This window comes from Equus asinus, chromosome 11 (genome assembly GCF_041296235.1).
Source record: "Equus asinus isolate D_3611 breed Donkey chromosome 11, EquAss-T2T_v2, whole genome shotgun sequence".
Lineage (NCBI taxonomy): Eukaryota > Metazoa > Chordata > Mammalia > Perissodactyla > Equidae > Equus > Equus asinus.
In genome coordinates this window covers 8,472,938-8,500,826 of record NC_091800.1, presented here as the reverse complement: position 1 = coordinate 8,500,826, position 27,889 = coordinate 8,472,938, and the positions used below count along the sequence as shown (strand labels likewise).

Here is a 27,889-nt window from a genome sequence, read left to right as displayed (position 1 = left end):
GGTCTAGAAGATGGGGTCTTCCATTGCCCTGGGCTCATGCTTCTTTCTGGAGGAATTTCTGACAGAGTAAACTCGAAGCTGTCGTTGTAGTGGGTGTATTAGTTTTCTCGAACAGCCGTAATAAGTACCACAGACCGAGTGACTTAAACACAGAAATTTATTTCTCACAGTTCTGGAAGCTGGAAGTCCCAGATCAAGCTATTGGCAGGTCTGGTTTCTTCTGAAGCCTCTCTCATAGGCTTGCAGATGGCTGCCTTCTCGCTGTGCCCGTAAACGGCCTTTCCTCCGTGCACCTGCATCCCTGGTGTCTCTGTGTGTCCAAATTTCCTCTTTTTGTAAGGAAACCCGTCAGATTGGATTAGGACCCACCCTAATGGCCTCATTTTAACTTAACACTTTAGAGGCCCTATCTCCAAATTAAGACACATTCTGAGACACTGGAGGCTAGGGTTTCAAAAATATGAATTTGGGAGAGGGGACACAATTCAGCCCATAACAGGGGATATCCTTGAAGTTGGTTTTTATGCGCAGAAAAAGACTATACAGAAGTTTCTCTTTAAAAATGAAGTACTGACACATGCTATAGCATGGATGACCCTTGAAAACAGTAAGCAAGGCAAGAGAAGCCAGGCACAAAAGGACAAATATTGTATGATTCCATTTACACGAAACATCCAGAATAAGCAAATTCGTAGAGCCAGAAAGTGTATTAGTGAATACCAGGAGCTGGGGTTGGGGTGGGAAGGAATGGGGTCACTGCTGATGGCTGTGAGGTTCCTTTCTGGGGTGATGGAAATGTTTCAAAATGAGACTGTGGTGATGGCTGCACAACTCTGCAAATATACTAAAAACCACTGAATGGGTAGACCAAAAAACACTTTAAATGGGTGAATTTTATGGTATGTGACTTACAGCTCAATAAAGCTGTTTTAACTTGTCCATCTACCCCTACTACACTGGTAGCTCATCGATGCTAAAGACTGCATCTGTTTATTACCGAGGCGCTCAGCATAACGGTGGGGATAGAGGAGCTCCTCAAAGTTGCAAAGGCAGGAATGAATGAATGAATGAATGCACCAACGAATGAAAAATAACAGCAGCGAGCACTGTGCAATGATTAGGTCTCCGGATGGTAGTGGTGTCAGGAAAGGAGCCTACGCCCGGCTGGGCAGAGTCCTAGTCAAGGGCTTAACTCACGATGAGGTGAGTTTGGTACGCGTCACATCTCAGAAATAAAACAGGAGGCGTGAATGTGTGTGTGTTTGTGTGTGTGTGTGGTGGTGGTGGGGGGGGGGGGCGGGGGGGTCCAAATGCATTCCTAGCGGGAAAGTGAAGGAACACAAATACAAGCACTTTAGACTCAATTAGGGTTTGTAATTTCCAGGTCCCAAAGAGCGAGAAGGGAAGGAGCCTGGCTGGTTGGCCACGTGATACGGGGCAGTAAAGAGACAGGGACAGACTGTTGGGTGGCACTCTGAGGCCAGGTTCGGCCAACAAGCGACACCAGAGCGCAGAGCAGGTGCTGGTCCTTCCCAAGAGCGGAAAGCAGGCTGTGTCCCTGGGACTTGGCACTCGAGAAGGAGGCTTGTGACGATCAGCCCTGGGCGCGAGCGCTGAGGAGGCGGAACGCAGAACGCTGGCATCCTGGATCCAGCCGGACGCTGTTTCCAGTCGCACCGGCGAGCGCCCGGCAGGCAGTGGAGCGTCTCCACTCGCCCGAGGGGGCGGCCTGGCCGTGGGGAAAGCGGGGCCGGGGCCTGCCGTTCCTCCTCCATAGCCTCTCTTCCAGCTGGACAATCCCGGGCTGCAGCACCAGCTTCCGGCTTCTTCACCAGACGATTAGAAGGCGCAGCGGTGCCCGGAGGAGTCCAGGCAAGCCCCTCCCGCCTGCCGGTCGCAGCCGCTAGGACTCGAGAGGACAGCCGCGCCGCAGACTCTTCCCGCGGAGGGAGGACGGCCCCGTTCCCGGCGAGGTGAGCTCCGGGGAGAGCTCCGGGCCTCGCCACCACTTCCGGGAGACGCCGGGAAAGCGGGCCATCCTGGAGGAGGGTGGGGGCGGGGCCCCGCATCTCTTCTCCGATTGGTTACCTGCGCTCCTAACGCGCTCCGCTAACTGCTGATTGGTTCCGCTGTGCCGTCTGTCACCTGCTTCCCTGTGGGAATCTAGGTCGTTAAGGGAAGCGTTACTCCAGGCTCGGTTGGGAAGAGGTTGGTTGGGCCCCAGAGCCCAGTTTGTTTATTGTAGTGTGGGCCCTACCCCGGCGCGAGCTTCTGTCGCAACGGCCAGGAAAGGGACCAGTAGCGGGTGGGAGGGCGGGGGTGGCCAGAAAGTGAAGGTCTAGAAGTAACCCCGAGACACCTGGCCCTGACACATGCGAATGGGAACGGGACAGGAAGGCAGGCCTGGAGAGAGGAGTTGTGATCTGAGGAGCAGTGACAGTGTCGGGGGAGAGGCCTAGTTTCTGTTGTGGGAGCAAAGGGCCTTGCGGGAGATTTTCATGACCTAATTGTTTGGGGATCTAATTTTCTAGCTGAGTGTCTAAGAAAATCCACTGGAGATTTTGCTGTGACTTTGCAGCAGAGCTGGGAGACTGGTAGCGTTCCTAGCTTTCAGAGAGGCAACCTAATGAATAATTCAACTCTTTTATTGCTTCAGATGGGCGGCTCTCAAAAAAAACACAAGCAATTGAAGGATGGATACCATTGCATATATTAAAAGCATGTTGAAAGGAAAATAAGGTATTCACTTTGATTTAATTGTGGTTAGCTGTATAAGAAAATTACATTTGAGGAGAAGCTCTTAAAGTTTTGGATAATACTAGGGTAGCCTGATTTTATGATAGGTTTCAAATTTTTAAATTATTTAATACAAAAGTCATACTACTGCTGTATCTATGTAATATGCCTATTGCTAATGATGGTCTACTGATTATTCTGAAAATGAAAAGAAATCTTGAGTTTTTAATAATGTTAATTCACATTTGATTGGATAGTGTAACTAGATCTTTCCTTTAAAAAGGACATAATAATCACTGTAAAAAAAATCCTTGAATTTGTAATTTAATGTTAGAATACACGTGAAATTGGATAGTTGCTTCCTCATATAATAGTTTAGACTTGCAGGCAAATTTAACTTTATATTTAAAGTAGTTTGCTTACTAAACACTGAGTCAGAGTTGCAGCAGTTGCTTCACTGGCAACTTAGTCATTTGATCCTCCAGCCTCTGTTAAGTCATGCGCTTTATTACACTTACCCTTTAGTGACATACCAGAAATTGTCAAAGAATAGTTTATTTCATTCACAGAACACCCAAATTAACTCCTAAAGTTAGGCATGGGTCCTACCCTGGAAAATTCTGGCCTAGATTGGGGCTGAGATCTGGGCATCTGTAGTTTTAAAAATTTCCTCAAGTGATTTCGATGTGTATTCCCAGTCAAGAACTGTTTAACAACTTACTAAATAGATGTGTTTAGGAAATTCTAAAATATTTATAAAATAATTTTCTCCCTTGGTTTCTTTATAGTTTAAAAGTAAGCTTTTCAAGAATGACATTTAAATATAATCCAAAACTAATTTTATTTTGGGAAGAATATCCTTGCTGGAAATAAATGTAAAAGATACCCTCCCAATAGCCTTTTACTTATTAATTAAAGAACATGCACAATTTAAGCTTAAAATTTGTATGCTAACATGAGGTACCCAGGCTTTGAAATATCAATGAGAGCTCTTAGACCAACGTTACCAGAGTCCAAGAGGTAAAAAATGAGATAAGCACTTTGGTATTCAGGTATGAGAAATGTGTGGTGAAACCAAATCCAGTCTGACTTCCACAATGGCTTTAGGCAAAGAAGTAGGTCCAGTTGTGTTCTCTCTCCTAGAAGCTGTTTTTCATCTTATATGTGAGTTCTTCACTACAAGATTTGGCATAGGAAGTATTTGAGTAGGGGACAAAATTTAAAAATGAAAATAAAAAAAACTCTAAGTTAAAAACATGAAGCCATGTGTAGTCCATGACTAACACCTTGACTTTTGTATATACTGTTTGAACAGAACAGGAATCTCACTATGAATCAGTCTAGATCTACATCAGATGATGGTGGTGAAGAAACCACATCTCAAGGCCATGATCATCGTGAAAATGAGAGAAGATGGCAGCAAGAGCGTCTGCACAGAGAAGAAGCCTATTATCAGTTTATTAATGAACTCAGTGATGAAGATTATCGGCTAATGAGAGACCATAATCTTTTAGGCACCCCAGGTAAGAGATGGGTAAAAGAGGAGACATCTTTTTCGTCATTATAAGGAGGAATTTCAAAATAAGGAGAGTTTTTTCCCCTTCTCCCTTCTCCCAAAATATAATGCACTGTCTTTGTGAATGTAAGAACTTTTTAACATAATAAAATAGAAAATCACTCGCTTATATTTTATAAATAGGTCAGAATATACAACATAGAGCACTGTTATAGAAATGCCAATATACATAAAAGTCAATATACATAAAAGTGTCAAATATATACATATATGGTCCTATTTCTTTTAAATGTTTGTACAAATAAAATATTATTATTTAGGGGCCGGCCTGGTGGCGAAGCAGTTAAGTTTGCACATTCTGCTTCTCGGTGGCCTGGGGTTCACCATTCGGATCCCAGGTGTGGACATGGCACCACTTGGCAAAAAGCCATGCTGTGGTAGGCGCCCCACATATAAAGAAGAGGAAGATGGGCATGGATGTTAGCTCAGGGCCAGTCTTCCTCAGCAAAAAGAGGAGGATTGGTGGCAGTTGTTGGTTCGGGGCTAATCTTGCTCAAAAAAAGAAAAAAGAACATTATTATTTAAAACCCAATTCTAACTCATTTGAGGTGTTACAATTTATTTCTTTAGCTGAATTAACACTCAAAAAGTCCAATGTGCTCTATAAAGTTTTTGCAAATTCATTTCACAAATGAACTAATTGAACTTGTATATGTGCATATTATATATTTGTATATTGCATATTTGCATACTGTATATTGATGACCCATGTAATGATCTATTGAGATAAAATTCAAATCTTTATTTACCTGAAGTTTTCTCTAGAAATATTCCCTTCTTAATTTCTTTTTAACTCTGACAAAAATCCACAAAATTATACCTTATAGGTTCCTAAGTATATCAACTGAGAGTACTTTATTAGTTTATTCAAATTACATCTTATTTTAATTTCAACAAAACTTTAATAAATGAAGCAATCAAAATGATATGTATTTGCATTAATTAAATATATTTAACTGTCTTCAATTTACAGAACATCAAAACAATAGAATATCTTCTACAGATTGCTAAAGATTAGTCTTACCCTTCATGAGTTCTCATACAACTTAGTAATTTAAAATTTTTAATTTGAGTGAGCAATTTTTCATTGTTTTAGGAGAAATAACATCGGAAGAACTACAACAGCGGTTAGATGGAATCAAGGAACAACTAGCCTCCCAGCCTGACTTGAGTCATGGGACAAATACCAGAGGTACTGTGGACTCCTTTCCACAAGGAACAGGTTTGATTGGAGCAATTGCGGAAACGAACTTAATGGATCTTGTACAATATGTTTGTTTTTAATGTTTTCCAGTTTTAATGTGATGCTCATTCAGATGGTATTTGCATATTATATGCAAAACAGTATAGTTAGGTAATATAGGACAGGGGTTGAATACAAAGATGTCTTACACACAAATTGCCTTCAGGGAGCTCATATATATGAAATGGTATACAATTAAGTTAATTACGAGCTTAATTCTTCTTAATCTTAGAATGTACACACTACTTTTTTAGATTTTTTAGATTGTTTTTTTTTTCCTTTTTCTCCCCAAAGCTCCCCAGTACATAGTTGTATATTCTTTGTTGTGGGTCCTTCTAGTTGTGGCATGTGGGATGCTGCCTCAGCATGCTTTGATGAGCAGTGCCATGTCCGCGCCCAGGATTCAAACCAACGAAACAGTGGGCTGCCTGCAGCAGAGCACATGAACTTAACCACTCAGCCACGGGGCCAGCCCCTACACACTACTTTTTAAAAAGTAATGTAAGGGCCGGCCCAGTGGTGCAGCAGTTAAGTTTGCACATTCTGCTTTGGCAGCCCAGGGTTCTCTGGTTCAGATCCCGGGTGCAGACCTATGTACCACTTGTCAAGCCATGCTGTGGCAGGCATCCCACATATAAAGTACAGGAAGATGGGCACAGATGTTAACTGATCTGTGATGTTAACTCAGGGCCAGTCTTCTTCAGCAAAAAGAGGAGGATTGGCGGCAGATGTTAGCTCAGGGATAATCTTCCTCAAAAAAAAAGAAAGGAAATAAATAAATAAATAAATAAATAAAAAGTAATGTAACTAAACTTAAGTTTTAAAAATTTATACAGGGGCTGGCCCCGTGGCCGAGTGGTTAAGTTTGTGTGCTTTGCTTCAGCGGCCCAGGGTTTTGCAGGTTTGAATCCCGGGTGCAGACATGGCACCCCCCATCAAGCCATGCTGGGGCGGCATCCCACATGCCACAACTAGAGGGACCCACAACTAAAAATAGACAACTATGTACTGGGGGCCTTTGGAGAGAAAAAGGAAAACTAAAATCTTTAATAAAAATTTCTACAGAGCAATACAGAGAGACTGAGTCAGGAAACCTGTTTTTGTTGCCTTGCTTTGTTGTTTTTGTGTTTGTTTTGTCATGTTATTGAACAAACACTAAGTCGTAATATAAGAAGTTCTTATAAAAAACAAAGTGCTTGTAAAAAGGAAATTCAAACTAAACAGAAATATATACAGTTAAAAGTAAAGCCAACTTTAATGTTCTTCTCACCACTTCCATTTCTTTCCCCAGAGGTACTCATTATTAGTAGTTTCATATATTATATCAAGATTGTTGTATTAATTAGGGCGAAGACTATTAAAAACCCCCAAATGCAATGGCTCAATAAGATAGAAGTTTATTTCTCTTTCATGTTAACTCTCCAGGGAAGATAGGCAACTTGGCTCCATACATCCTCCTGGGACCCACCCAGCCAGCAGAGTTGTTCTACAACTGTGCTGTCCAGTGAGTAGCTACTAGCCACATGTGACTATTTAAATTTAAATTAAATAAAATGTAAAATTCAGTTCCTCAGTCATTTAGCTACATTCAAGAGCTTAAGAGTCACATGTGGCTAGTGGCTTCTGTATTGTATAGCACAGATATAGAACATCTCCACTGTTGCAGAAAGTTTTACCGGACACTGCTGTACCAGGGGATTGTTTGCATGATCAAGCTAAGTCACAACCACATCTAGGTTGTGGCAGGTCCAGGTTCCAGAAGGAGGTCCAGGCTCTAGCCTAAAAGTGAGATATATCACTTCCGCTCCTATTCCATTGATGAGAACTTAGTCACATGGCCACACCTACCTGCCTGGCAGTCAACATGACTGTTACAATGCATTTACAGTGGAAGAAGCATAGGATAGATTTTGTTAGATAACTAGTGAACTCTTTCACACACATTGTCGCTACATTCTAGCAATTAAAGAAGGAAGTAGCATTTAGGATGATCAATGTTTACTTGCCTTTTACTCATATCTCTTTTTAAATTGAAATGCAAATTGGATATTAACCATTTTTCTTGTTTATATTTAGATATGTAAGTTGTACTATATTGGTACAGCTAGTAATACTGGTCCTTTGAATATGTTTTAATGGAAAATACTCATCACATGTAAGCTAGTTTATATCTTTAGAATAAGGCTGAGGTTGCTGCTTATTTTGTTGACACCAGCAGCTGATTAACAGCTTTAACGTCAACATTTTAAAAAGTTTTTTATGAGAGATTGCAGTAATGAGATGAAATCAAAGTAATCTCATTTAATAGCCGTTTTTGAGTAGAACAGACTTTAAGGCTAAAGTCTGTATAGGTAATCTGCATTAGAATGCTTTTCATTGAATTTTGCGCTTTATATAATGCACTGGTTAAAAATGGAAAACTGTGCTTCCCACAGTAGCAGTATCGTAGTCAAAGAAGTTTATTGGGGGCACATGTATTTTTAAATTGATTCATTCAACAAAGTCTGATTTGCACGTTGTAGAGGTTGGGGATTTAACAGTGAATAAAATAATATAAAATTCTTTGTCTTCATGGAGCTTATGTTCTAAATGAACAGAATATGTATTATATATAGTGGCTAACATTTATTGAATGCTTCCTAAATGCCAGGTATTGTATTAATCATTTTATATACAGTATCTTATTTTATCCTCATGATAACCCTATGACATTTATACTATTATTATCTCCAACTTACAGATAAGGATATAGCCATAAAGAACTTAAGTAACATCTCTAAAGTTTCCCAGCTTTGCATAAAGTCATAATGTGGTTCTAACATTGTATTCAGAAACCCTGACTTCTTGAGATGTACATTTTTGGCAGTTCCTGAGAAACAGGATAAAATTCCTAAAAGGTTACAGAAATACCTCGTTGCAAAAATGTTGCTTGAGTTACCTTTACCAGAAGGATTCCACAAATTCAAGATGAATTATATAAGTTTTGCTACTGTATTTTATTGATATTGGCATATGAATAAAACAATTTACAAGTATAATTTTGGTATTGGATATATTTCTCATTTGTCTTAATATTTTGCCAAAAACAGGCGTAGAGAAAGCAAGAGTGAGTATTTCTTCACAGCTTTGTATAAATAGTATTTAAAGTTTTATAATACATAAGTATGTATTACAATATGTTTATAGTATATACCTTTCTTTTAGAAAGTTCAGTTTTTGCCATTTTCGTTCATTAAAATGCACAGATTTAAATATAAGTTAATTTAATAAAAACTTTGTTTATCTTACGAACTTTCAATAAAACTCTAAGGATAGTTTTAGGAATTGATCTTAAGTTGATTTGGTTTGCTTTCCAGACTCAGAAGTCCCCAGAGAAAGTTCACATGAAGATTCTCTGCTAGAATGGTTGAACACCTTTCGTCGCACAGGAAATACAACTCGAAGTGGACAAAATGGGAACCAAACTTGGAGGGCTGTGAGTCGAACAAACCCAAACAGTGGAGAGTTTCGGTTTAGTCTGGAAATCCACATAAATCATGAGAATAGAGGATTTGAAATTCATGGTGAAGATTATACGAGCATTCCACTTTCAGATATTAGCAGGGAACATTCTACAAATGGGCAGCAAAGGTCTACCAGTCCTGTGGCTAGGCGAACAAGAAGCCAAACCTCAGTGAATTTCAATGGTAGTAGTTCCAGCGTTCCAAGGACTAGGGGGCAGAATTCAGTAGAAGGGTCTTTCTCAACACTGGGAAGATTAAGAAGTGGAATCGGGGGAGCAGTTGGCATTCCTAGAACTAGTGCTCTACGCACAAACCAGTCAAGTGGTAGTGAACTCAGGCAAAGGGAGGGGCAGCGATTTGGAGCAGCACATGTTTGGGAGAATGGGGCTAGAACTAATGTTACAGTGAGGAATACAAACCAAAGATTAGAGCCAATAAGATTACGATCTACTTTCAATAGTCGAAGCCGTTCACCAATTCAGAGACAGAGTGGCACTGTTTATCATAATTCACAAAGGGAAAGTAGGCCTTTACAGCAAACCATTAGAAGGTCTGTTAGGAGGAGAGGTATAACTCGTGTCTATTTAGAACACGATAGAGAACGCAGAGGTACTGCATATACTCCATTCTCTAACTCAAGACTTGTGTCCAGAATAACAGTAGAAGAAGGAGAAGAAGCCAGCAGATCCTCAACTGCTGTACGACGACAGCCAACAATCACACTAGACCTTCAAGTGAGAAGGATTCGTCCTGGAGAAAACAGAGATCGGGATAGTATTGCAAATAGAACTCGATCTAGAGTAGGGCTAGCAGAAAATACAGTCACAATCGAAAGCAACAGTGGGGGATTTCGCCGAACTATTTCTCGTTTAGAGCGGTCAGGTATTCGAACCTATGTTAGTACCATAACAGTTCCTCTTCGTAGGATTTCTGAGAATGAGCTTGTTGAACCATCATCAGTGGCTCTTCGGTCAATTTTAAGGCAGATCATGACTGGATTTGGAGAATTGAGTTCTCTCATGGAGGTCGAATCCGAGTCAGAGAATCAGAGAAATGGCCAGCATTTACCTGAGATGCACTCAGAACTGAGTAACATAGGTGCAGTTAATGACATCAGCCAGCACGATGAAGGTTCCTCTCAAGACAGGCAGGCCCAAGAAGACAGCACTGAAATGCATGGTGAACATGAGACCACCCAGCCTCATACCCAAAATAATGATAATAGAGGTGGCAGGCAGTTGCGAAATTCAAATAACTTAGTTGAAACTGGAACATTACCTATTCTTCGCCTTGCTCACTTCTTTTTACTAAATGAAGGTGATGATGATGATCGAATACGTGGTTTAACCAAAGAGCAGATTGACAATCTTTCCACCCGTAACTATGAGCATAACAGTATTGATAGTGAACTAGGTAAAATCTGTAGCGTTTGTATCAGTGACTATGTAACTGGAAACAAGCTCAGGCAATTACCTTGCATGCATGAATTTCACATCCATTGTATTGACCGGTGGCTCTCAGAGAACTGCACTTGTCCCATCTGTCGGCAGCCTGTTCTAGGGGCCAGTATAGCAAACACTGGCTGAAGTGGTGGATCTATTCAAATATTGCATTGTAGTAGAGCTGAGTATTTAAACATTCTTTTGTTGAGTTATCTGTGATGAACTAACCAGGATGAAAAGTAACAGATTATTATAGTTTGAACTATTTTTTGTGTGCTTTTTTAACTTGTTAAAAAGAGAAAATTTATATAAAATTTAAAATGCAAATGTTAAATTATCCAAAAGTACAGAATAGTTAATATTGCTAGAACCAAATAACCTTTAAGATGTTTTTATTTTGGTAATTTTGTCATGCTAAGCACTTTTGTATTTGCACAATTCAGTAGGTTAAAAATCAATCTTCTTTTTCTTAATAGTACAACAGACTTGACTTGGACTTTCAAGTTGCATAGGCTTGGTACTATGTCCAGACATTGGTGTCTAAATAAGCCTTTCACTAACTTTTTATTCTAAGGACAGTATCTTTTCATGAAAGAGTGTTTGGCTGAATGTTTGCTAAATGTATTTAAGTTACTTGAAATGTTAAATTTAATATGCAGCATACCATATATGTATATATAGATATATAATTTTAAGGTTAAAATATTCAGTCTAAAAACTACCAGTTTGGTTCTTATTTAAGCTTTTGGGCTATTACTGCATATGGCACAGTGTTTAATATTTACAGGATCATCTCTGGGAGGAAGTGGATTAAGATATTTAAAAATAGAGATAATTTACTGAAGCGTCTCTGACAATCTTATTAGACAGCAAGCAATATATAATACTGAACACGTATTTCTTTATTCAGAAATGGAACATGAACATTTTAGAACATATAGTTTATTTAACTTGAGTTCAGCCTTTTTGTGACTTTTTGAAAGTACTAACAATTCTTTGGATTATATTAAGTAAGGTATACAATATGCATGGTCTCTCAAATTTAGTTCTAAAATCTAAAAAAGTCTATAAAGAATCAAATGCATAGATAATATGTTAAGTTTACTTGGAGGCAAAAACTCCAAATAAAACAAATCAAAAAACCCTTAAGAGAATGTAGAATTTATATAAACACAAAGTATGCATTGAAGATCTATTTCTAACAATAAATATTAAAACAAAGCTGTATGTGAACTATTCTTTTATATTGGTCCACTGTGGTTCATTCACTCAAAAAAATATATTTTGTACCTACTAGGTATCAGGCAGTGGTGCTGGTGTCAAGGATTCAGCAGAGGACAAACAGACAAAGACCCTATCTTCATGGGAGAGACATACTCACTCTTAGAAATTGAAATCAATTGATAAAATAAATTACTGTTCTGACTTTCATGTTTGCATATGAATATATGGCAGTTTTTCTATGGTGATACTGTTTTGAGGAAAATCACAAGAACCAATACATCAGGGTCAGATTCTGTGAGATTTAGATGTATCTCAAGATTTAGTTTTTTTCTGATTAGTGATCATACTCAATTCATTAGCTCAGATGCATGTGCAGGAATTGTTAGGGAGTGCATTTAACACCTGGAGTGAAAGGTTTTAGTAAAGGTCATGACTTTGTTTGGAGGAAATGGTTTATGTAGGTCAGTTATGGGACATAGGACTGGGCAGTTTGATTTGAAGGCTTTAAATACCAGACTAAGGAATTTTTACTTGATCTTACAGACTTTAGATGCCTCTTAATGAATTTTAGTGGTGAATGGTAGGATCATTTTTCATATTTCAGGAAGATTGGTGTGGTACAGTGTTCAGAACACAGTGGAATAGAGAGAGGAAGAAAAAACCCAATAAACTACTGTGATCATTTTTATTATCAGTCATCATCATCAGTTATTATCTAACCTAGGGTGATGGCAGTGAAACTGGAAAGAAAGGGAAGGGTATATACATGTAGGGGGAAAAAAGACATTATTTGGTTTCTAGTTCAGTATGAAGAGGTGGGAGAGTCACCCATTCACTGATGGAGAATCGCCTGAGTGGCAGAGGGAGCACTGTTAGACGTTACATGCTATGCCAGTTTAGAGATTTATCTTAAACATAGCCATATTCATATGTCTCATTTATTTCAGTGTTACCCTTTGTCCCCAATATGACAAGAGACTAAATCCAGCATGTATTGCTCATGTGGAATATTCCTCAGGAAGTTCTACCTCCCCTGGTCTCATCAGTTAGGAAAATAAACAGGAGAACAAAGAAAGGGGGAAATGAAAAAAAGGATAAAGAAAAAAATAAAAGCACAGTGATTCTTTGTTTGACTTAGTCCTTTGCAAGACATGGTGGGACCAGCATGTGAGGAGATCCCAAACAGTCATTGGAAATAGAACTAGATTGTATGCTATCTGGAAAATTCCCTGAAAGCAGCAGGAAAGCTTAATGAATTTTGTAAGTTGGTATCCTAGTTGGGAGCAAAGAAGTGTTTTCTTTAATATTTTCATTCATTTCCCAGTAAACAAGGCTGATGACAAATACACAGGCTCATTATATATTTATAGCTTCTGTTTAGCAATGATTGTACCCTTTGTGGTTCCGATATAGAATGGAACAAATAGTTTAAAATTCTTCATTTGAATATTATGTTTGATGTCATGTCCTTCGAGCTTGTTCTTTATAGTGCGCTGTCAGCTTCCCACCTGCTTTCCTACATATTACATCCTTTTACCTTGTTTCCTTGTATCCAGATTTTTATAGTTTCAACTAGCATTGGTATGACCCATACTTGATTATCTTTTATTCACTCTTATTTTCCTTTCAATATTTAACATGAATTTATAATTTAAACCTCCCAAGATCTCCTTGAAGTATTATTGCTACTTAACATAGTAAGTGGCAGAGTTTAGAGAGTCGATCACAGGACCATTTGCCTCCAAAGCTTGTGTTCTTTCTACAAAACTGCATTCTGGAGAAGCAGAAATGCCTTGGGAAGTTTTCAGTCTAACTTACTCCTTCCTAAAGTTATTTTTCTAACCTTGTAACTTTGTTATATCATGTCTTTGTGATTACCTTAATTTCCACATTCAAATACATCCTTTCTGTTTCACAAATGAAGAGAAAAAGCTCTGCTCCTGAAAGATATCAAACAGTCTATACTGTAAGGATGAATCCAGAAAAGAGATGAAGGAGGATCAGAGTTAATAAATTGTTAAGGATCAGAGTTAATAAACTGAGTCTGAGGCAGTTTCGTGAATATTACCCTCAGGCAGGAATTTACAATGAACTTCTAATCTTCCTGCATCTCTTCATTTGAATAATTTCTGGCCACAGGAAGAAGAAATTGTGTAGAAATAGTACTCCATGAAAAGGGGGTAATTACTCCTTTTGCAGTGGGGCCAGGCTCATTTGCGGTCTCTCCCTCAAAAGTGTGCCTGACAGTGGAAATCAGAGAGCTGGGATATCTGTTAAGATGGATACAGGAGATAATTTCCCAGGAAGCCAGAGCCATCTAACTTGGAGAAGGCCAAAGGTCCCATGTTCCAAAGGATGTGATTAGGAGTGTCCGTGGTGATCATTTCCTCAATCTCTAGAGACAGGTTGTGAGTTCTTTTCAGTGACTGTGATTGTATTAGGCCCAGAATATATCTGCTCTTAGGATAACTGAGGATCCATACTTACTTTCAGCAAGTTTTTTTTGTTTTATTTTGATCACTAAATCTCTGAAGACTCTGACCCCTGTACTTTACTTTTATTTCCTCTTTTTTTTTTTTTTTAATAATCAGATTTCTTCTGGAAAATAGAAAACACTTTCAGATGTACTTTTACTCTATTGTATTAATGTCTCATTTCAAGATGGAGTTACCTCTTGGCTGCCCAGTATATATGCAGCCCTCCTTCTCACACATTTAATTGCAACACAAAAATGCTCCTACTTAACCATAATCTAATATCTTCTGTGCAATTCCAAACACGTTCACATTCTCCCCAATGAGAATCCAAATTCACATATAGCTTCTGTATTGTGAAGTGACACAATTTAGCCACTCTTTTGAGTTCAAGTTCCCTGGATGGTGTCCATTCCTCCATTAGCTTGGATTTGATCAGGTTTTATTGCAATCCCTCACCATCCAGCGTATGGGATAAATGATAAATGTAGTTTCTATCTACCTAATAGAATGAAGTGGAATAAAGATCAAACTAAAAAGTGTCTTTGATTCCATTGATTACTGGTACAGAATACACCATATCTTGCTGAGCAAGCTTAGTAAGATGAATGATAGAAACAGTCTCATGAGCATCTCCTTGTTGACTCACTTATCTGGGTGTAGAGTAAGTTTTTTGGTCAGCCAGTTTGGCTGGCCCAGATCCTGAGTTAGGGCCCCCTTCAGAAAAGCCCTGAGGGAAGATTTCCTATTGGTGGAGCTGGGGCAGGATGGAAGGTTTGAGGGAATGCTAGTGAACAGCTTTGATCTTAGCACTTCGATGTGACTGCTTGGTTCAGGGACTGCCAGAATGTTGACCAATCATGTGTCTCTGTGTAACAGGCTAGGGGCTTCTTTGAAAATACAGCTTCCTTAAAACTTTAATTAGCTCCTTAACAATTTCATTTGGGGTCTTGTATCCAATGCTAGAAATCTTGTATTGTTCTTGATTTGCTAGAGGGACTAGCCATGTCCCTTACAACACCTTTAGCATTTTGTTAGGAGGATCCTTCTATTGCTCTAATTTTTAGCTAAATAGATTTTGCTTCTGCCATAGTTAGGGGTCTTTCTTTAATCTTCCCTTGAGTGTCACCCTTGTCCCTTTGCTGCATTTCAGACCAGTGTACTTTACAATACAAAGGAGATATCTTCATTTTTGTCTGCAGGATGAGGCAGAGTGACCATTCCACTCCAGCCAGTTGGGGTCAGGTCACATGCTTGTCCACTGCAACCATGTAGATTGGGAGGGGTTCAATTATATCTTTATTCCCAGCACTGAATTACCTGGTGTTCCTGATAACTCCCTGTGTTGGAGGTCCCCAAGACCACCCCCAGGTTAGTGGTTGGCTAGGACTCACAGGACTCAGCATATAAGCTGTGCTCGTAGCAAAGATTTATTATAGGGAAAGGAGACAAAGCACAATCCACACAGGGAAAAGGCACATGGGACGAAGTCTGGAGGAAGCCAGGCAAGCTTCCAAGAGTCCTGTCCCAGTGGAGTCACACAAGGCACACTTAATTGCTCCAGCATTGAATGTGACAACATGGGAGAAGTGTTGTCTACCAGAGAAGCTCATTACAGACTCAGTGCCCAAGGTTTTAACTGGGGGCTGCTCACGTAGGCATCCCCTGCCTAGCTCATACCAAAATTCCAGACTCCCAGAAGGAAAGGAGATGTTCAGTATAAACCATATTATTTGCACAAACAATTGAGGCACACTGAGACATTCTTTTAAGTTAGAGAATGATAGGAACACTCCCCAAATCAAGTTCCCAGAAACCAGCCAAGGGTTAACCTTGAATTAAGGCCTTTCAGAGGATAGCCTGAGGACTTCTATGCGAATTCTTTCTCTCACACCCACATCTCCATTTCCAGCTCAGAACATTCTCCTAAATTCTAGGGCCAGATTTGTGATTGCCTTGGTTAATGTCTATTAGGCTGTCCCTTTGGAACCTCAGGGTCAACATATCCAGAACCGAAGTAATCATCTTCCCAAAAACCATTCTTCATCCTCTTTTTCGGAGCTCAGTCAATGCCCCTACCATTCATCAGTCAAGGCAGAAAAGTATGATCTCTTTCCCCTTTGTGGAGGTCAGGTGGGACTGGCTAGGATGGTTCCAAAGGGTTAGAATGGGAGCAGGAGTACCTCATACTCACAGCTGAGGGTGCAAAGAGCAAAGGTCAAGTACAAAACTGTGACCAACAAACTGATAAGCCGCAGAGGGAGAGAATTTGGTTTAAATAGGGTGTCAGCACAGGAGGGTTTGGAGATGAGATCAAAAGGTCAAAAGAAATTACTCCAATCTGGTGAACAGGAGTGTGATCAGGAAAAATACCACCCACAGTGGCCGTTTCCCATGGGTTGGTTGATTGGTTTGATTTGGTGTATGTTTGACGGGTAGTCAAGCACTAATTAAAGGGCCAAGAAGGGAATCAATAAGAACCTGGACTCCTGCCTCTTTCCTCATATCCAATCAACCAACCTGCATCCTTTGGAATCCTCATCATTTTCATTCTCATCATTTTTCACATAGATTCTTGCCATCGTCTCTTATGTGGTCTCACATCCTCCTTCCAATCACTCAAGTGCAATCTTTCTACAAGGCACATTTGGACAGGTCACTCCTCAGCTGTCCTCATTACTTCCTCACTGTTGTTAGAATAATATATAAGAGTCTTTGTATTTTGGCCTCTGCCTACTTTTTCCAACCTCATTTTCCACCATTTCAGGTCCCTCACCTTGCCCTTCACACTTCTAAGGTTTTGCCCATGTTGTTCTGTCTTCCTAGGATGGCCTTTCCCCTCTTGCCATTCTGGTTAATTCCTGCTCATCCTTTAACTCTCACCTCAAGTGTCACATCTGCAAATCCTCATCTTGCCTTCCTCTCCAGAGCTGACTTCTCCATTAAGCACAGCAGGCACAATGCCTAGGACCCATGATACTTTTAGGGGCCCATGAAAATGTTCTAATTTCTTTTAAATCAGCAAAAAAGGAAAAAGAACCCAACTTGAATTATATTTATCTTTATACCAACACAGTAGTAGAATATAATTTTAATATTTTTTTGGAGGAAGAGCCCCACCAAGGCAAAAATGCTGAGAGCCCATGAAAGTTACAGTGTGGCCCTTCTCACCTCCCCATTTATGCCCTTCAGTTACCCTGTCTGCTCCAAATAACTGTGAGCTCCTTGAACTTATCCTCAGCACCTAGCACGATGCCTGGTACATAGCAGGTCACTCAGCATATATTTAACAAGCAAATGTATTAACATTTCAGTACATAGGTAGACCCTGGCTTACAAATAGCTTATACATTAAAAGCTTGTTTGTAAAATTCTTTTTTTTGAAACTCAGAACACACATACCATAGTAATAATATCACGTTTGTGGTTTGAGGCAAGAGGGGAAAGTTTCCCAGGCCAGCCCACAAAAATTTACATGACCCAGAATTTTTCTGAAATACGATTTAAGTGCAGTCAAAAGCAGAAAAACCCAATTCTCCTGCAAGTTAACAAAACGGAACAAGAACGAAATTGAAGAAATGTTTTTAAAAATTTATCTCGAATGCTAGCACTTGAGACTAGACAGCTCGCCTTTCTCAAATTTCAATTTGCCCTCACTTCATAGGCCTGTTGCACGCTGTCTATTGACCACAGTGGCTAAACCAGGTCAGAATCTTTGCCTCGGGCTACCCTGCTTGGCAAATGGTGGCTTTGCTTGTGTATGCTCTGCTTTTCCTGTCTCTCACTGCTTCCATCTACTCTCTCTGCTGACTCCCACCCCCAACCACCACGGAGCAGGAAAACGGCCCCCCAGCCAAAGAGCCGGCAGACAGACTGGCCATTCTGACTGCGGAGAGAACCACACAGCCAAGGGGGAGAGGAGCTCGGTGCTTGCCAGAGCCGTAGCAGGGCACCTTAACCCCTTCACAGCTTAAACCTGAATGTGTCCCACCATTAACTGTACTCAGATTTTTTTTCTTGCAAAGAAAAAGGATTTAGGTTTAATCTTAAAGAGTGTTTATTCTGTGTGATTGTTTGATAGTAGAGTTGTTTGTATCTTGGGAGCTGACGATAGCAAACACCTTCTTATTTAATATAGCATTTACCATGAACTCTTTAAAGTTTGTTCAGGTGAGAACAGGGGTCTAAGTATCTTGACTGAGTATACAGAGAGGTGCAATTCCCACATCCACCTGAGGAGAGTGTGCCATATCCCCATGAAAAGGCATTTTCTGAAATGGTCCCGTCCTCATGAGAAACGAAGAATAAGCTTCATCCCTTAACAAGGGGTGAGGATTACAACTTCAATGATTTTATAACGTTGACCCCCAACACCCAGAATGTTTTTTGTGATCTGGAGAGCTTAAACAATGTACCCAAGGTCACATGGCTGGTTAGAAGCAAGGCAAAATAGCCTTGTAATTTTTTAAATGTCTTACTTTATTAATTACAAAGATTTTTTCAAAGCTCTGGCCCCGTGTGTTCATTGTCAAAAGATATCTAACCGTTGGTCTTACAAGGCTCACGACTCAAGCTCGCACAGGGAAAGAGCTCCTCTATTCAGGACGAACGTATGAGCCCCAGGCTGTCTGACTGTTCAGGACTTTGGGGGAAGTTAGAGCTGATTCATCATGTGCTCCAAAGATTCAGTGCAGTTCCAAAGCTGGTTTGTGAGGGTTCAGGGCTCAGATCTGTAGCCCTCTGTTACTAATAAGAATTGCTCTATATTTACTTTTGCAATAATTTTAATAGCATCTGTTAGAGCAGTGCAGGTTTCAGATCAGAGATGGTGACAGGTGCAATGAAGATGTCATTTTAGGCATTTCTCATTATCATTCAGAGTAATACCTTAAAATCATATTTCTTACTCCCCTATTACAGTGAATACATTAAAAAAAGTAAAACAAACTAGGAACATTCAGCCTGTTATATTTAAGCCCCAAACACAGACTCGCGGAATTTCAGGCCTGGAAGAAGATGGACAGTCTCTCAAGTGCATCCTCTGTGGGTCCTAAGAGACTGCACTTAAAATTTCTCACTCAGTTAATTGCCACGCCTACTTTTAAAAACAGCTACTTTAAAAAAGGGGGTATTTCCTTTTCATTACACGCTCAATATTATATCAGTTTGGGTCTCTGAGAAGCAAACACCAAGACAGGCTTATACATACAAGACATTTATTGGGGAAGTGCCTGTTAAGGCTGGAGAGGGAGGGAGCAGAGGTGGGCGAGGAGAACCTGCAGGCTACCTAGATGTAGGTCTGATCTTTAAGAAAGTAGGCAGGTGGCAAAGGAAGGAGGCTTGAGCCGGAGAAGCTTCAGACTGCAGTGTAGTTCTGAGACTCTCAGGTGGGGAGTCGTCAAGGCTGACAGAGGAGTGCCCCACTGGTCAGGGATGGCCCAGGTCTTGTACCGCCTCAGGCTCAGTCATTGGCTCAGGGGCAGTCTGCAGGAAGCATGGCCTGGGCCTGAGTGCCCGCAGACCCAAAGGTGTGACAACTGGAGGCTGGCAGTCAGCGACACTCCCCACAGCAGGTTCTTTTGAATGGCACACCTCCCTGGCTGCCAGAGATATTTAGCAGCCTTCACTTCTAGAAACAATCACAGTCTGATCCTGGTTTACTCTGAATCCTCCTTTGCTCTCTAAAACCACCTGCACTGATTTTCTATTCCTTGATCCCAACTGCCATCAGATAAGTTAACATTGCTATGGATCATATAGCTTTCCCTTCTCCAGGTTAAATAATCTCATTTCCTTCACTGCAATCCTTTGAATCCTCCTAAGATTTGCCAAGCCCCTTTGCCAAAGCCCAGAACTGCAACCTGTGTTCTATATGAGCAAGAAGCTCTCTGACAGTCAATTTACAATAGTGATTGGGAACACAGTCCTTGGTGACAGATATCAGCTCAAGTCCCAGATTGGCATATCATGGCTAGGAGGACTTGTGCAAATCTTTTAACTTTCTAGTCATCATTTTCCTTATTTGTGAAATATGAATAGCAATCGCATCGACCTAGTGGGATAAAATGAGATAATGCACGTATGCACTGAAAGTCCCTGGCACATAGTGAGTGCTTCATGAACATCAGCATAAACTATTATTAACATTGTATCCAGTCCTGAGCTTAATTAAAGGACTTTTGTTGCTGACTCATATCCAATTCATGATCCATTTGGCTTAGCCTTGCGATACTTTTGTTCATTATTTGTTCTCAGTAAGTGTCTGCAGTGTGATACTGAGGTCTCTATTTCTCCTTTCTAAATGTACCATGCTATTTTTATCCCTGCTCATTGACCCTTTGTCTCCTACAGCTTTTCTGCAAAGTCTGTGTTTCTGAGAATCTGTTAAAGGTTTTCATTTTTGTTTTTTGGGTTGGTTGGTTTGTTTTAGTGATGTTGTGAGGCAAGAGAAAAGAAGCTGCCTTGTATCATTGTTAAAATATTCCATCTCTGATCTTTAACAACTAATGCCTCTCTGGATTCAGAGTGGCTCCTAGGTTTTCAGGAAGCTGGTGTAGCCACCAAACTCTCTGATCCTTATTTCATGAATAGCAGTATATTGAAAGTTAATCCCCCAAATCTGATTATGATCCTAATTTGATCCTCTCTCATTGCCAGTAATACGGAAGGGAAGAGGAGGGTGCCAGCTCCACTCTGGAATGGAATAATAATCAGCACATCATCCTAATTTTCTATGACAATTCATTTGCCCAAAGAGATTTCAGGCTTATTGTCTCATTTGATATTCAAACCACCTGGAACGTAGGTTGGGTGAGAATTACTTATGCTTATTTTGGAAGAAACTGAAGTAAATAAAAGTGAATAATTTGCCCAAGTCAAACAAAAGGCCAGTGCAAGTGCCATAAATAGACTGTAGTTCTCCAAATTTACAACTGGAGGCTCTTCAGATTGGCCAGACTGCTAAACACGGCAGGAGAGGGCTACACACTCAGAATAAGGGCAGAATGGCACTGCCCTCTCTTTCTTCCACTGTCCTGGGGTCTAGGACCACCCACCTACATAGGCTGTTTCTCTTTGTGCCCCCAGTAGAGAATAAGCAGTCAGTCCCTGAAGCTTCCAGAAAGGTCCACAGCAGGGACATTGAGTATCAGTGAACTGGCTTTCAAAGGATGAAACCAAACTTTTGGGGAGGAACACAAAATCTCAGGCACTTAATGGGCCTCATGTTTGTTCATCATGAATTATCATTTTAGGAATCCGAGCCAACTCTGTCTCTTGGTTATATTACTCTTAAGCAAAATCATTAATAATCCTATACTCCTAGGGACCAGAGGCCACTAGGTGGTTGTGTCTATCATCCAAATTTAGTCCTCAGGTATAGTTTACAAGCAATTCTTTGCAGAAACAAGCCATTTTTTGATAGTGGACTTGATGTGGACTTGAACTCGATAAGGGCTTCAGTGAGGTTGGCAGGAATCTTACATTTGAGCTCTGCTATCTACCGTAGAATATTCTCACCTTTCATACCTCTCTCACTCTCTCCTCACTCATCTTCTGCCCACGTTATTTTTGCTTGCTCGGCATCCCTTTCTCCATTAATTTGGGGAATCATTCCTCTTCCTTTCCATGTGCTTCTAGTGGGGGTGTCAATCATAAGATCTCTTTCACTTTCTTCAGTAGGGTGCAAATGTGACCAAGTTAGCTCAATCAGCCTCTCTTTCCCACAGGTCATATGGTAAATGCAAGGCTGATTTTACAAGAAATCATCAAATTGTTTTCCAAAATGGTCATACCATTTTACATTCCCACTAGCAATGTACAAGCCAGGGCCAGCTACATAATTTGCTAGACCCAGTGCAAAATAAAACGTGGGGTCTCTTGTTCAAAAAGTAGAATAGGGGCCGGCCCCATGGCCAGCTGGTCAAGATTGCGCGCTCTGCTTCGGTAGCCTGGGGTTTCGCTGGTCTGGATCCTGGGCACGGATATGGCACCGCTTGTCAGGCCATGCTGAGGCTGCGTCCCACATAGCACAACCAGAGGCACTCACAACTAAAATATACAACTATGTACTGGGGGGCTTTGGAGAGAAGAAGAAGGGGGAAAAAAAGGAAGATTGGTAACAGATGTTAGCCGAGGTGCCAATCTTTGAAAAAAAGACTATATAAATTTGTTTTCTTCTGCAGTCTCTTTCTTGGCTTGTCATGGTGGTTTTTATTTGCTATAGTAATTTTATTTGCTACTAATTACTAGCATGAATTTTACTGCTATTTTATCTTTATTTTATGCAGTGCCAATGTACCGCATATATATTTTTTATTTTCTGTACGTTATGATGTTTTGACATCTTAAAAGGCCTTTCTGGCTGGGAGAGACTGCTTCTCCCTGAGCTAGCCAATTCCCCTCCTGGGATCCATTAACCATAGATTGTCCCCGGGCCAGAGAGCTGCTCATCTGATATGGGACCTAGTTGAACCTAAACTTCCACAAAAACAAAAGCAAAACACAAAAACCCTGTCAAGTGCAGCTGCACACCATCCTGGTGACTGTTGATCTTGTCACTGCTGGTCAGGGTGCTTTCAATGATTTACAATCAAGAGGTCTAAACCCTCCAAGTAAGCCACTGTTTCAATCAAATGTGGCAAATGCTGAGACCCATGTCAACTCCAGTGGGTACCCACTTGAAGAGGGTACCCCAGGCGCACATCCCCAGCCCAGGAGCTTACCGCTGGAGACGACATCACCTCAGATGACCTGACCCCCACCCAAGACTCGCCACTGGAGAGGACTTCACCCCCTGCATTAGAGACAACTTCACCCTGGACACTGGGATCTCCACCCAAGCAATGCCCATGGACCTCCTCTCCTGAGACCGAACTGGACATGGGACATTTTTGCTTTTCTTCCTTTGATATTAGAGAGTCTATTGTTTCTGAGCTCAGTGTCTGCTTAGCCCGTGCTCCTGGTATATTCCTTGCTCTCTGCTCAAATGTACACCCCTACACTTCCTGCGTAAATGGAAACCTGGTAGAAGTTACTACTACCTATGCCATTCTAAAAATTACTGGAGATTATTGTTCTCCCCAGGAGGCACCTGCCTCATACTAGTCAACACCTTGACCCCCAGTGCCTTCTCCTAGGATCCACCTCCAGCTTTCCATCATGATCTCCCACCGTGCATCTCAAACTATGACCACCAAAACCACCCTTCCTCTTGGTTACACACAGAACCACGAATCTTTACATATACCTTACTAACTTATTTTACATACTCCAACAACAGAACTGCCAGACCTGCCACCTTGACCTGAGCTTATTTATAACACACTTAACAACTCCACTAAGATATTCTTAGAAATCCCCAAAATTTCAGATTTATTTTTCTTGGCTAATGCCATATAAATGGGAAACTTAGTTATGGGCCGGCTTGCAGTCTTTGTACTTCTGCTTGTGTTCCTCCTCCCTACTCTCATAATAAAATGTTGTCTATGCTGTTTAGGGCAACTTATGCCTTACTCTAAAAGTCTCCACTGTCATCACCCCAAACTTTCCTTAATATGATGTTAAAACATCAGAGGACCAACTGTATATATATATATTTTGTGTGTGTGTGTGTGTGTGTGTGTGTGTGAGGAAGATTGGCCTTGGGCTAACATCTGTTGCCAATCTCCCTCTTTTTGCTTGAGGAAGATTGTCGCTGAGCTAACATCTGTGCCAATCTTCCTCTATTTTATGTGGGATGCCGCCACAGCATGGCTTGACAAACAGTGCTAGGTCCGCACCTGGGATCTGAACCTGAGAACCCTGGGCTGCCAAAGCAGAGCTAGGGAACTTAACCACTACGCCACTGGGCCAGCCCCTATATATATTTTTTATTTTCTGTATATTATGATGTTTTGACATCTTAAAAACCCTTTCTGGCTGAGGAGAGACTGCCCTCCTGAGCTAGCCAATCCTTGGAGATAGCAAAGAACTCAGCTGGGAGCATGTCCTTTGATATGCAAAATAACCATCCAGAGCCATACCTGCTCCTTCTGGCCCATACAGCCAAGTTAGGCAATATTCCTCTGCCTTTACCCTCTACCTTATCCTAGGTCCCAGGCAACTAGGGACCACCCCTATAGCCCAAAGCTCGCAGAAATTATTCAAACCAGACTGTCCTACCTTGTTCACCTGCCCTGTCTTGCCTTTCCTCAGGAAACTCCAATTGAGGCTGTGACCTAAGCAGCTGGCCCCTGCTCCTGTCCTCTGCCTGGAGACCACCCTGGTGTCTGTTCTGTACGGCCCTGTGTGGTGTGCCTCCTGTCTCTAGGACCTGTAAGTATAATACACGTTGCTTTATCCTGAGCCTCTCCTCTGTCTTCTCTTGTGGCTGTACCATCTCATAAAAGACTACAAAACAGCCGGCTTTAGATACAAAGAGTTTTTAGCTTGTATGTGGAATTCCCAAAATTACACAATTTGGATTTCACAGCTCGTATATTTATTTAGCTCTTCTGAAAAGAGTGGAAACATTGCACAAAACTAACTCAACTGTTTTTATTTCACTTCTCCATTCATGCAAATTCTAGCAACTCTCTCCCTTAGGCTTACTGATGGGTAAGGAGGACTGAAAGGAAAAGGAACTCCAGGTTGCCTGGTCTTTCTCTTTCCTTTAATGTCATCACTCTCAGTGTTAGCAGTTGGCTAACAGAGAGAAACACAAGTGAAAAAGGACATAGAGTTCTTTGGTGTTTGTGTTTCCTAGAATGCTACGCCAGCTTTCTTCATTCAAAGCAAGTTCTGGTTCAAATGGGAACTGTGGTCTCTTGAGTAGGGTTGCTAGTTAGCAAATAAAAACACAAGACAAACAATTAAATCTGGATCTCAGATAAACACCAAATCATTTTTTAGTATAACTATGTCCAAATATTGCATGGGACCTACTGTATTTCATCTGGCAACCCTCTATCTTGGGGCCATCGGTGCTCTCTGCTTCCTTAGTCATACATGTAACATGATTATGTAACATGAAGTTTACCATAGTCACCATTTTTAAATGTACCTTCAGTGGCATTAAGTACATTTATATTGTTGTGCTACCATCACCCCCAGAACTCTTTTTATCTTGCAAAACTGAAATTCTGCATTCACTAAACACAAACTGTCCATTTCCCCCTCCCTCCAGCCCCTGACAACCACCATCCTACTTTCTGTCTCTGTGAAGTTAGGTACTCTAAGTACTTCATATGATGGGATCAGTATTTTTCGAAGTATTTTAAAGTCCTTTTGTGATTGGCTATTTCACTTAGCATGTCTTCAAGGTACATCCATGTTGTAGCATATGTCAGAACTTCTTTCCTTTTCAAGGCTGAAAAATATTCCATTCCATATACATGCCACATTTTGTTTATCCAGTCATCCATTGACTGACACTTGAGTTGCTTCTGCATTTTAACTATTGCAAATAATGCTGCTATGAACATGAGTGTACAAAGTCTCTGCTTTCAATTCTCTGGGGCATATACCCTGAAGCAGAATTGTTGGATCATATGGAAATTCTATTTTTAATTTTCTGAGAAACAGCATGATTAGTTTTTACTTGCTTTGAGTCTTGCTGAATTCCCATACACTGTGTCCACCAGAATTCTGCGCTCATGGGACGGTGCAAACACTATGTACTAACAGTGCAGCACAGAACAAACAGGCATATTATGAGTATCTCCTCTGCTCCTATACATTTTCCATCATTTCATTGGCCTTCACTTACAAAACCCTAGTTCAAAGGTAAAATTATTATTAAGAATTTCAGTGACAGTGAACAGCAGAGCATTAAACCAAGTGTGGGACCCTTCTGAGTATGGTGCCCAGGAAGCCAGCCTAGTATGAGAGTTCCAATTGTTCCACATTCTCCCTAACAATCAGTATTGTCAGGCTCTTTGATTTCAGCCAGGACGTGAAATGGTATCTCATTGTAGTTTTAATTTGAATTTCCATGATGATTATTGATGTTGACTATCTTTTTCTGTACTGTCAGCTCTTTATACATCTTCTTTATCTCTGTCTGTACATAATTATATATCTTTCCCCTTTTTCTCCCCATTTGTTTATCTTCTTATTATTGAGTTGTAAGAGTTCTTTATGTATTGTGAGTATCAGTCATTTGTGATCTCTATCTATCTATATATGTGTATCTGTATGGATACACATAAAATTTATATGAAGACATAAAGGACCTATAATAGCCAAAACAGTGTGGAATGGCATAAGAATAGATATATAGAATAATGCAATAGAATAGAGAACCTAGAAACAGACTCACACGCACATGTTCAACTAATTTTCACCAAAGAAGTTCAATGGGGAGGATAGTCTTTTCAACATATAGTACTGGAACAATTGAGTATTCATATGCAAAAACAAAATTAATGTGGATGCTTATATCCATATGGATACACATATATAGATATAAGTAGACTGATAAATGGTTTTTTCTCCCAGTCTTTGACTTGCCTTTTCATTTTCTTAATAATATCTTTGAAGGAGAATGTTTTTAACTTTGATGAAGTCCAAATTATCAGTGTTTTTCTTTTATGGTTCATGCTTTTTGTGTCCTAAGAATCTTTGCCTATTCTAAGGTCACAAAGATTTCCTCCCTCCTTTTCTCTTCCTCCTCCTCCCTCTCTCCTCCTCCTTCTTGTTCTTTAGCTTCTATGTTTAAATTTACGATCAACTTTGAGTCTATTTTTTAGTGTGGTGGGAGGTAAGGATCCAGATTCCTTATTCTATTATACGTAGCAATCCTGTCATATGCACAAAAAGAAAGTTTTGCTCCTTCCTTTTCAATATGTATACCTTTTTTTCTTGCCTTATAACATTGTATAGAACCTCCATTACTTTTAGTTATTGAAAATGTTTTATTTACCCCTCATTTCTAAAGGATCTTTTCTCTGGACATAGCATCCTGGGTTGACAGTGTTTCCCTTTCAGACTTTAAAGATTTTGTACCTTTGACTTCCAGCCTCCATTGTTTCTGCTGAGAAACAATGCATGTTTGTGATATTGTCTTTCTCTTGTCGCTTTTGAGATGTTTTCTTTACCTCTGGTTCTCAGCAGCTTTACTACAATATACTTAGATTTAGTTTTCTTTGAATTTATTTTGTTTAGAGTTCAGTGAACTTTTTGGATCTATAAGCTTTAATCAAATTTTGGAAAGTTTTGGCCATTGTATCTTCAAATATTTTTTATGTGTCATTCTAATCCTCTTCTTCTTCTGGCTCTCCTATTTATTATATGTAAGTTAGTCTGTTTGGTATTTTCCCACAGGACCCTGGGTTTATCTCATCAGGATGTTGACTTAAAAGAATAACTCATGTAATATGTCCAAGGAAAATCAGGTTCAAATAAATTCTACGGTCATCTTTAGAGAAGTTACACAAAGATGTAGCCTTGTGTATGACTCTATGTGTGTGTGTGTAAGAGAGACGATGGGGGCTTGCATATCACCCCATGATGGTATAGGGGTTAGGACCTCTAGCTCTGGAGATAGACATACTGGTTTTAAATTCTGGTTTTGCCACTGAATACTGTATGAACTTGGGCAAGTTACTTAGCCTCTTGAAACCTCGGTTTCTTCAGCTATAAAATGGGGACAATATTAATACCTACTTTACAGAATTTCAAGAAGGGAAAATGGTATTTTGCTGCTGTTTGAG

The 27,889-nt window shown here is 40.4% G+C and overlaps 1 protein-coding gene across 9 annotated transcripts; it reads left to right on the top strand.

Annotated features, from left to right (window-relative positions):
• The first annotated feature begins 1,427 nt into the window (after positions 1-1,427).
• Positions 1,428-27,606, top strand: RNF6 (ring finger protein 6). Of its 9 annotated transcripts, none has more exons than XM_044777412.2 (6): positions 1,428-1,973; positions 2,657-2,739; positions 4,052-4,259; positions 5,409-5,504; positions 8,912-9,030; positions 11,798-11,931. In XM_044777412.2, the coding sequence occupies exons 3-6, from the start codon at positions 4,067-4,069 to the stop codon at positions 11,885-11,887; spliced, it is 498 nt and encodes a 165-aa protein (XP_044633347.1). In that variant the 5' UTR covers positions 1,428-1,973; positions 2,657-2,739; positions 4,052-4,066; the 3' UTR covers positions 11,888-11,931. The 9 variants fall into 9 exon arrangements, with proteins under 9 accessions (XP_044633347.1, XP_044633345.1, XP_044633348.1 ...); XM_044777410.2 differs by lacking the exon at positions 11,798-11,931 and adding an exon at positions 9,711-11,721 and having other exon boundaries at positions 1,469-1,973; XM_044777413.2 differs by lacking the exon at positions 11,798-11,931 and adding an exon at positions 24,393-24,528 and having other exon boundaries at positions 1,593-1,973.
• The last annotated feature ends 283 nt before the right edge of the window (positions 27,607-27,889 follow it).

What these genes read in the sequence shown, in the direction of transcription:
- RNF6 (XM_014843204.3), top strand. Translation starts at nt 4,067, where the DNA reads ATGAATCAGTCTAGATCTACATCAGATGATGGTGGTGAAGAAACCACA. An exon ending in TAATCTTTTAGGCACCCCAG is followed by an intron (nt 4,260 to 5,408) that starts GTAAGAGATGGG and finishes TCATTGTTTTAG; the next exon opens with GAGAAATAACATCGGAAGAA. An exon ending in CTCCTTTCCACAAGGAACAG is followed by an intron (nt 5,535 to 8,911) that starts GTTTGATTGGAG and finishes TTTGCTTTCCAG; the next exon opens with ACTCAGAAGTCCCCAGAGAA.